The sequence below is a fragment of the Panicum virgatum genome, chromosome 3K, assembly GCF_016808335.1.
Source record: "Panicum virgatum strain AP13 chromosome 3K, P.virgatum_v5, whole genome shotgun sequence".
NCBI lineage: Eukaryota > Viridiplantae > Streptophyta > Magnoliopsida > Poales > Poaceae > Panicum > Panicum virgatum.
The window spans coordinates 18283551-18293141 of NC_053138.1; the positions used below are offsets into that span (position 1 = coordinate 18283551).

At 53.6% G+C, this 9591-nt stretch overlaps 1 protein-coding gene across 1 annotated transcript; it reads left to right on the plus strand.

The window, feature by feature from the left end:
* Positions 1-1418: 1418 nt before the first annotated feature.
* LOC120700677 (receptor-like protein kinase 5) lies at positions 1419-2987 on the plus strand. Its single transcript, XM_039984923.1, has one exon. It carries the CDS (start codon positions 1419-1421, stop codon positions 2985-2987), a length of 1569 nt encoding a protein of 522 aa, XP_039840857.1.
* The last annotated feature ends 6604 nt before the right edge of the window (positions 2988-9591 follow it).

A 9591-nucleotide genomic window follows, 5' to 3' on the forward strand; every position in this document is an offset into this window, starting at 1 on the left:
GGTCTATATGGTTTGGGTTTTTAGTTGGTTTATTTCTGTTGGTTTGGTGGATAATAGAGGTGTGATATATAATGTTTGGTTTTAAATTATAATGGTTTGATCTAGTTAGCATTGGTTGAGATTGGCTTGGCCAATTCAAAAGATTTAATAATAAAATAATAATTTATGGCTACATATGTGATAAATTAAAAGCCGGACCCTAAAATTAAAATCCCGCGTTCACACTTTAAAATTTAAACGGATTTGACCGAACCTTAAGTTGATGTATCAAAATGACAGTCAACAGCTTTGTGTAAATCCGTAAAACGAAATTAACATGTGGTCCCCACGTAAAAAACCGGACCTTATAACTAAAAGCTCGTTCATACTATGAAACTTTAGCGAAATTGACTGAATTTGTTAAAGATGTGGCGAGATCTATACGTGGGCCTCGCGTCGAAAGTCGGATCCTAGAATTAAAAGCTCACGTTCGCACCTTAAAATTTTAGCGAATCTGAGTAAACTTTGTTAGAGATGCCTCATAATGATTGCTAGCTACTCTGTGTAGATCGGTGGGTTTATATATATGGGCCTCACATCGGAAGCAATATATTAAAATTAGTTGGAGAGGATATGATCTAGTAGTTCGAAACCGATTTGAAGATTTGGGTCGAAACTATTGATTTGGTTTGTTTTGGGAGAAAAGAGCAAGTAGAGTTGCACCACCACTTTGTTCTGTTGGCTGCTTCTCCAGCCAGCCAACAGTGTTTTTCTCTCACACCAAACTAGCATCAGTCATCAGCCAGCCAGCGGTAATTTTCTCTCACAACAAACCAGCACCAGCCACCAGCCGCAGCCAACAGAACATGGGTGGAGTTGGTTTGGTTTCTAAAATGTGTTAATAATAAAATAGTTTGGCGTGGTTTTTAGTTTTTTTCCAAACTATTGGCAGGAATAACAGTACACACAATATACTTGCCGCTAAGCCACGTAGCTCACTTTGATCCGTAATTTAGCCGCCACATTGAATAAAATAAAATCATTCCCGAACGTGTCCCTTTCAAGCTAAGCTAAAATTTGACCCGGCCAAACCCGAGAAGAAAACAGCGCGCAACCGCCACTACCAAATGCGACGCCAGCGGAGCCGAACTCTGAAGCTTCCAAGCAACCATCACCCACCGATCTCCACCAAAACCTCAGGGGATAACGCAAAAGGGATCGGCGTCACCGTGCGTGCCCCCCCGTTCCCACCGCTACATAACAGCGCGCCCGCGCACGCTCCAGGGTTCACACGCACGGCATCACACGGCCAAGGATGGCAGGCCACCACAACCACCAGCGCACACGCCGGGCAAACTGAAGTGAACGCACGCGCGGCCGGCGGCGGCGGCGGGAAACCCAGCGGAACCAGAGCGCCCCCCAAAAGACACGCCCAGACCATGGCACCCGGCCGCGCCCTGCCCCTGGCGCTCGTCTTGGCGCTGGCGTGCCTCCTCCCGCGCCACGCCGCGGCGCAGCAGGCCGACGAGGCGCGGCTGCTGCTCCGGATCAAGCGGGCGTGGGGCGACCCGGCGGCGCTCGCGTCGTGGGGCGCCGCGGCCGCGGCCTCGCACTGCAACTGGACCTACGTGTCCTGCGACGCGGCGGGTCGCGTCGCGTCGCTGGCGCTCCCCAACGTGACGCTGCCGGCGGGCGCCGCGCTGCCCGACGACATCGGCGGGCTCGCGGCCCTCACGGCGCTCGACCTCTCCAACACCAGCGTCGGCGGCGGCTTCCCGGCGTTCCTCTACGACCTCACCGCCCTCGTGCGCGTCGACCTCTCCAGCAACCGCCTCGCCGGGGTGCTCCCGGCCGACATCGGCCGGCTCGGGGCCAGCCTCACCTACCTCGCCCTGGACCTCAACTCCTTCACCGGCGCGATCCCGGCGGCGGTGTCCAAGCTCACCAACCTGACGTACCTCGGCCTCAGCGGAAACCAGCTCACCGGCACGATCCCACCGGAGCTCGGTTTGCTGGTTAACCTCGAGACGATCAAGCTCGAGAATAATCTGTTCGCCGCCGGCACGCTGCCGGAGTCGTTCAAGAACCTGACGAAGCTGACCACCGTCTGGCTGGCCAACTGCAGCCTCGGCGGCGAATTCCCGAGCTACGTCACGCAGATGACGGAGATGGAGTGGCTCGACCTGTCCAGAAACGGGTTCACCGGCAGCATACCGCCCGGGATTTGGAACCTCCGGAAGCTGCAGCACCTGTACCTGTACTCCAACAACCTCACCGGCGAGATCACCATTAGCGGCCCGATCGGAGCAGCAAGTTTGGTGGAGGTTGACCTGTCGATGAACCAGCTGATCGGAACCATCCCAGAAAGTTTAGGGAGCTTGCTGCAACTACGGTTCTTGAACTTGCAACAGAATAATCTCACCGGCGGGATACCGCCGAGCATTGCCCGGCTGCCGTCCTTGGTATTCCTGTGGCTGTGGGACAACCACCTCAGCGGGGAGCTCCCGGCGGAGCTCGGGAAGGAGACGCCGCTGTTAAGAGACATCCAGATCGACGGCAACGACTTTTTCGGGCCGATACCGGAGGGGATCTGCAGCCACCAACAGTTGTGGGTGCTCACCGCCTCCGGTAACCGCCTGAACGGCTCGATCCCGACCGGTCTCGCCAGCTGCTCTGCTCTCATATGGCTCCAGCTCCAAGATAACGAGTTGTCCGGCGAGGTGCCGGCCGCTCTGTGGACGGTGCCGAAGCTTCTGACCTTGTACCTGCAGGACAACCGGCAGCTGAGAGGAAGCCTGCCGGAGAAGCTGTACTGGAACACGACGAGGATTTACATTGACAACAACCGGTTCACCGGACGGATTCCGACATCGGCCACTCGTCTCCAGAGGTTCCACGCCAGCAACAACTCGTTCTCCGGCGACATACCGGCGGAGCTTGTCACTGGGATGCCACAGCTGAAGGAGCTGAACCTGGCGGGGAACATGTTGTCCGGGGTAATCCCTTGACTGTTCTGGTTAAATCTTAGTATTGTACATCGTGCGTGTATAACACAAGCTGTGTGTTCTGTTTTTCCAAAGCCATTTTACGACTCCCATACTTTAGATGGTAGATACCTGGCCTAACAGTTGAAATTTAGTTATTTGGCTAGCTGGTTGTGCATAAAGTGAACTTCCAAAAAGAAGGTTTAATTACTAGGGAAAAGTCCAATTTTCAGCCTTGAACTATCACAAAAATCTGATTTTTAACCTTCAACTACAAAACCGAACAACATAGGTCATCCAACTGTCAAAACCGGACAAATTTGGCCCTTGGGGTGGTTTTGCATTTTTTTTAAAAAAATAAATAAATCTAATTAGATCTAAAAAAATCAAAACTAATTCATTTTAAATTAGAAAAATATGAAACTAGTACCAAAATTTTTCTAAAAATGTAAGCTATCTATTATTGCTCCATTTGAATCTTAGTTATTAAAAATAATAGTCATAACTGCAAACAACTAAATATTATGAATATAAAAAAAATTAGATTTGAATTGCTCACAAGTCATTTGACAATAGGTTAGTTACATTTTTAGAAAACTTTTGATAACTATTTCATAATTTTTTGACTTATAATGAATTACTTATAAATTTTTTAGTATAAATTAAATATTTTTAATTCTCACAAAATGGAAAACCACCTTCAAAACCACCCCAGGGGCTAAATTTGCCGTTTTTGACAGTTGGATGGCCTATATTGTCCGGTTTCGTAGTTGAAGGTTGAAAATCGGACTTTTGCGATAGTTGGAGGGTGTAAACCAGACTTTTCCCTAATTACTAGCATTTTTTTCTTTCAGGTAAAAGAGAGCATAGTGTTAAAAGAAATCACCACATTGATCCAGAAAATTTAGAAATTCTTACGTTAATCTAGAAAAGGAATGATTTGCATCATTGAAATGAAGATCTAGCGGTCTAGACTAACCCTAATAGTCCATGTTGAATATGAAAAAGATAGTGATTTACGCTATTGGATTTATTAAGAAGGGTAGTGAAAAAGGTTCCAAAAGAACCGAATTCCATCTGCGCTTTAATGATTTTGAGCCCATATTTGATTAATTTCAATGGAGAATATTGGATTAAATACATTAGTGAATATTTGATTAAATTCATTCAAAATCAATTACCATCATAGTACGCCATGAGTCGCGCTTGGATCATGTAGCTTACAATTGCCGTGGCAGTACATTTGACTTAGTATGTTATAAAAATTAGAAATATAAAAATTATATGTCAATTTATGATTTTCATATTTGTTTAGAATAAAAATTTTACGATGATAAAAATATATCTGAAGGAGTCTAGCTGCGCTATTAGCGTGGACCATCATACTAGTTTTTTTTTATTATTATTGGAGTGGAACGGGCCGTGTCTCTATGTAAGAGCAGGAGAGTGGGCCGTGCTGATGTATTGGGCCAATGGATGGAAACTGTTGGGGGCGCAGTCAGTGTTGCTCGTCTGTCGTCAGTCATCAGAAGTGGATTTCGCAATCTGATCCTGCGTCGAGCTTTGCCTAGAGGCCGGGGCATAGCTCGAATTCCCGATCGTGTCTGCAGCTTTCGGACAAGATCTCCATCCCACAAGGTGTACGCCACTCTGTATCGTCGTATCCATCCATGGTCACCACGTCTCGTTGTTCGTCTCCCCCCTTTCTCATACGAAGTCCGAAGACTGGAAAAACCAGACGCCGCCGCCGGCGACGCCGGACATCCACGTGCGGGTCGCGATCTGTGCAGCCCAGCCCAGGGTAGAAGTTTCTTCTCTCTCTCTCGAGGCAGATTACTCATTCAGTCTCCCGGTAGACCAGCAAAGCTCGACTGCTACTGCTACTCACGACTCTCTTTTTTACTAAAGAGTGTATTGGGTAAAATTAGCGGCAAAAAGTCATCAATTGCTGCGGTGGCGACTGTCAGCAGAACCACATCGCCAACGGCTAGAGCGTGACCGGGCACGCCCGCGTTCTGCGGATCTCCAACGGCCTGCGCTCCACGCGCACTCGCGCCCGCCCAGTGCGCGCTCACCGCGCACTCGCGTCCGCACTGCACGCTTCGCCATTGCATGCGCGCTGCGCACAACGGCTGAACGCCGCCTGTACGCCATCACTGCTTGGCCCAAGGGCACCCCTTGTACACTATATATTGTACTCATTGATGATCAATATACTTGGTTCGGTTGCCCTATACAACTCTACATGGTATCAGCTTAAACCCGATCCTCCTCCTCCTTCCGCTCCTCCCGCTCCCATGGCGCTCTCGCCAAGCCACTCCGGCGTCTCCTCCTCCTCTGATGAGGACGATGCTCCTCCCGTCGGCCCAGCCTCCTCTTCTGTGATTCAAGGCATCTCCATCCGCCACCATGTTCTTGTCATCCTCGACATGGACGAAAGCAACTACGGCCAGTGGCGCCTCTTCTTCGACTCCACGCTCGGCAAGTTTGGCCTCCGCGGCCATGTCCGCACCACCACTCCCTCTGCGGATCGCGACGGCGAGTGGCGCATGGTGGACTCTTGCATCGTCAACTGGATCCTCACCACGGTCTCCAGCAGCATCTTCGACATGGTTCGGCGCGATCGCCAGGACGCCTTCTTCCTCTGGCACGCCATCGAGGGTTTGTTCCGCGACAACGAGCTGCAGCCCGCCGTCCTCCTCGAGACCGAGCTCCGCTCCGTGCAGCAAGGCGACATGTCCATCAAAGACTACTGCACCAAGCTCAAGCGCCTCGCCGACAAGCTGCGGGACATCGGCCATCAGGTCTCCGAACCGAGCCAGGTCCTCAACCTCCTCCGTGGCCTCAACCCTCGCTACCGCTACGTCAAGCCGGTGATCACTTCCAAGTACCCGCCGCACACCTTCCAGAGTGCCCGCTCTTTTCCCGTTCTTGAGGAAATGGGCGCTCAGCACGATGCGAACACTGAGGCCAGCCAAGCCCTCGCCGCGACGCACGGTGACTCGTCCAACTCCTCTTCCACCGGCGCCAAAGATGGATCCTCTTCCGCTCCGTCCCGATCCAACAATGGCGGTGGCAATGCTCGCTCCTCCAACAGATCCGATCGGCGTCGTAGTCGGGGTCGCGGCAACAACACCAACACCGGCAACGGCGGCAGTTCTCGCTCCAACAACCAGTCTGGCGGCTCTCAGTCTGCACCTTGGCCCGCGGGCTACAACCCTTGGCAGGGCATGGTGCAGGCCTGGTCCATGCCTTTCCGCGTGCCGGGTGCCGGCGTTCTGGGGCCCCGCCCGCCGTTAAAGCCTCACCAGGCCATGACGGTGGTGCATCAGTCGGCTCCCTCACCCGGCAACTCGTTCGACACGAGTGGCCTTTACGCCGCCCTCCAGTCTGCCGGCGTTCCACAGCAACCTCCCAGCGCCACCGACTGGTACTTCGACACCGGCGCGTCGTCGCACATGTCCTCCTCTTCTGGTAACTTTCACCCGTCCTCCATTCACCCATCTTCCTCCTCCATTACAGTGGGCAATGGTGCTCGGTTGCCTGTCTCTCACCAAGCACACACATTCATTCCCACTGCCACCGAACCCCTCCACTTGAACAATGTTCTTATTTCTCCTCACCTTGTTAAGAATCTGATCAGTGTTCGTCGCCTCACCCGTGATAACAATGTCTCTATTGAATTTGACCCCTCCGGTTTTTCTATCAAGGATCTTCCTTCCAGGGCGGAGATGCTCCGATGTGATAGCCATGGCGATCTCTACCCTCTGCGCCTGCCTCATCAAGCTCTCACTGCCACTGCGACTACGTCCTTGTGGCACCAACGGTTGGGGCATCCCGGCGACCACATCACCTCTCAAGTCTTAGCAAATTTCCCTTTTCCAGTGCAATAAGTCTGAAGATCACTCCTGTTCTTCTTGCCGCCTTGGGAAACATGTCCGCCTTCCCTTTGCTGCCTCTGTCTCTCAGACGATTTTTCCCTTTCAGTTAGTACATTCAGACGTTTGGACTTCTCCTGTTTACAGTTGTTCCGGGTACAAGTACTATGTGGTGTTTCTTGATGACTTTACACATTATATTTGGACCATTCCCTTATGGAACAAGTCTGATGTTCTTTCTACCATTCGTGCTTTTCTCTCTTATGTTCATACTCAGTTTCGCCTTCCCATCTTGGCTCTACAAACTGACAATGGCCGGGAGTATGACTCCAATGCCATGCGCACTCTCCTCTCTAACTTGGGTATTCAGTTTCGTCTGTCTTGCCCAAATACTTCTCAACAGAATGGGAAGGCCGAACGCGTGCTTCGCACGATTAACGACTGCTTGCGTACCATGCTTCTTCACAGTGCTGCACCTCTGACGTTCTGGGCTGAAGCTCTGCAGACGGCGACGTACTTGATCAATCGCCGTCCATGCCGCGCCACGGGCGCCACGGCGCCACACGAGCTCCTCTTCGGCGTTCCACCCTCCTACGATGAGCTTCGCGTGTTCGGGTGTCGCTGCTTCCCCAACCTCATCGCTACTTCTACCCACAATCTAGCCGCGCGCTCCACCGCTTGTGTGTTCCTCGGGTACCCGCCGGATCACCGAGGCTACCGATGCTACGACGTCAACTCCGGCCGCGTGATCACCTCGCGTCACGTTGTCTTCGACGAGCAGGTCTTCCCGTTCCGTGACGTCCTGCCCCCAATCTCCAACAACATGCGATCTGCTCCGTGCGAACCACCGACGCCGACGCGCCACGTGCCTCCACCACGCGCACCCGCCCCAACGTCGTCTCCCCCACGCCTCGCCGCCGAGCTGACTCCGCCTCCTACATGCGCACGTTCTGCGCGCCCCACCAACGTGCCACCGCCGTCCCCAGCTCTAGTGCATCCGATGGCCCCACCCGGGCCACCGCCAATGTCTACTCCACCACTCCCACTGGCGGCCTCCTCCCCAACCGACTCGGCTCCAGCTCCATCGACTTCTACCCAGGTGCTTCCATCACCTGCGCCGCCGACCGACACCACTACCCTTGGTCACCACATGGTGGCACGGGCACGTGCTGGCGTTCACAAGCCGAACCCGAAGTACGCCTTGACGACGTTGACGGCAGCTATCTCCCCAGTTCCCCGGAGCGTTCGCTCAGCACTGAAGGATCCTAATTGGTACGCCGCGATGCAGAGTGAGTTTGATGCCTTGCAGGCTAATCAAACATGGCGCCTTGTCCCACGTCCTCTCGGTGCTCGTGTGATCACTGGAAAATGGGTCTTCAAACGCAAGTTGAATCCCGACGGCTCCCTTGCGCGCTACAAGGCTCGGTGGGTTGTTCGTGGATTCAATCAATGGCCTGGCATCGACTTTGGGGAGACATTCTCGCCAGTGGTCAAGCCGGCCACTATTTGGACCGTGCTCACGCTCGTCGCCACTCACAACTGGCCGGCGCATCAACTTGATGTGTCCAACGCGTTCCTCCACGGCAACCTTCAGGAGAAGGTGTTCAGCCAGCAGCCGACCGGCTTCGTCGACCCGCGGCGACCCGACGACGTCTGTCTCCTGACGCGATCACTCTACGGACTCTGTCAGGCTCCGCGTGCGTGGTTCGAGCGCTTCGTCGGCCATGTCACGTCGCTTGGGTTCGTACAATCCAAGGCGGACTCATCCTTGTTCGTCTACAACCACGACGGCGCCACTGCATACCTCCTCCTATATGTCGATGACATGATCCTCTCTGCGTCTACACTAAGCCTTCTTCATCAAGTGATCGCCCGTCTCCACGACGCCTTCGCCGTCAAGGACATGGGCCCGGTGCGCCATTTCCTCGGCATCAACGTACGCCGGGACAGTGCGGGGTTCTTCCTCTCACAATCCCAGTACGCCGACGAGCTTCTTGAGCGTGCTGGCATGGCGAACTGCAAGCCCGTTGCCACGCCTGCAGACACCAAGTCGAAGCCCTCGTCCTTTGATGGCGCACTCCTCACTGACGCCACCACCTACCACAGCATCGCCGGGGCACTCCAGTACCTCACAATCTCACGGCCCGACATCGCCTACGCCGTGCAACAAGTTTGCCTTCACATGCACGCACCACGGGACGTGCATCAGGCGATGCTCAAACGGATCCTCCGGTACATCAAGGGGACGTTGCGCATGGGCATTCAGCTCCGCGCTGCTCGCTCACCAACGATCACTGTCTACTCCGACACGGATTGGGCCGGCTGCCCAGACACTCGGCGCTCGACGTCCGGATTCTGTGTCTTCCTCGGCGACTCCCTCATCTCGTGGTCCTCCAAGCGCCAAACAACGGTCTCGCGGTCCAACGCTGAAGCCGAATATCGAGCCATCGCCAATGTCGTCGCCGAGTGTTCTTGGTGGCAACATCTACTTGGCGAACTTCTCTGCAAGGTGCCGTCGGCCACCGTGGCGTTATGCGACAACATCTCCTCGGTGTATATGTCTCGGAATCCTGTGCATCACCAGAGGACGAAGCACATTGAGCTGGACATTCATTTTGTCCGAGAGAAGGTGGCCATTGGCGAGGTCCGAGTCACGCATGTTCCTAGTGCACGCCAGATCGCGGATATGTTCACGAAGGGACTACCGTCAGCGTTGTTCCTCGACTTCAGAGACAGCCTCTCCATCACGA

Excerpts from the sequence above, each read along its gene's own strand:
- LOC120700677 (XM_039984923.1), top strand. The coding sequence starts at position 1,419 with ATGGCACCCGGCCGCGCCCTGCCCCTGGCGCTCGTCTTGGCGCTGGCG.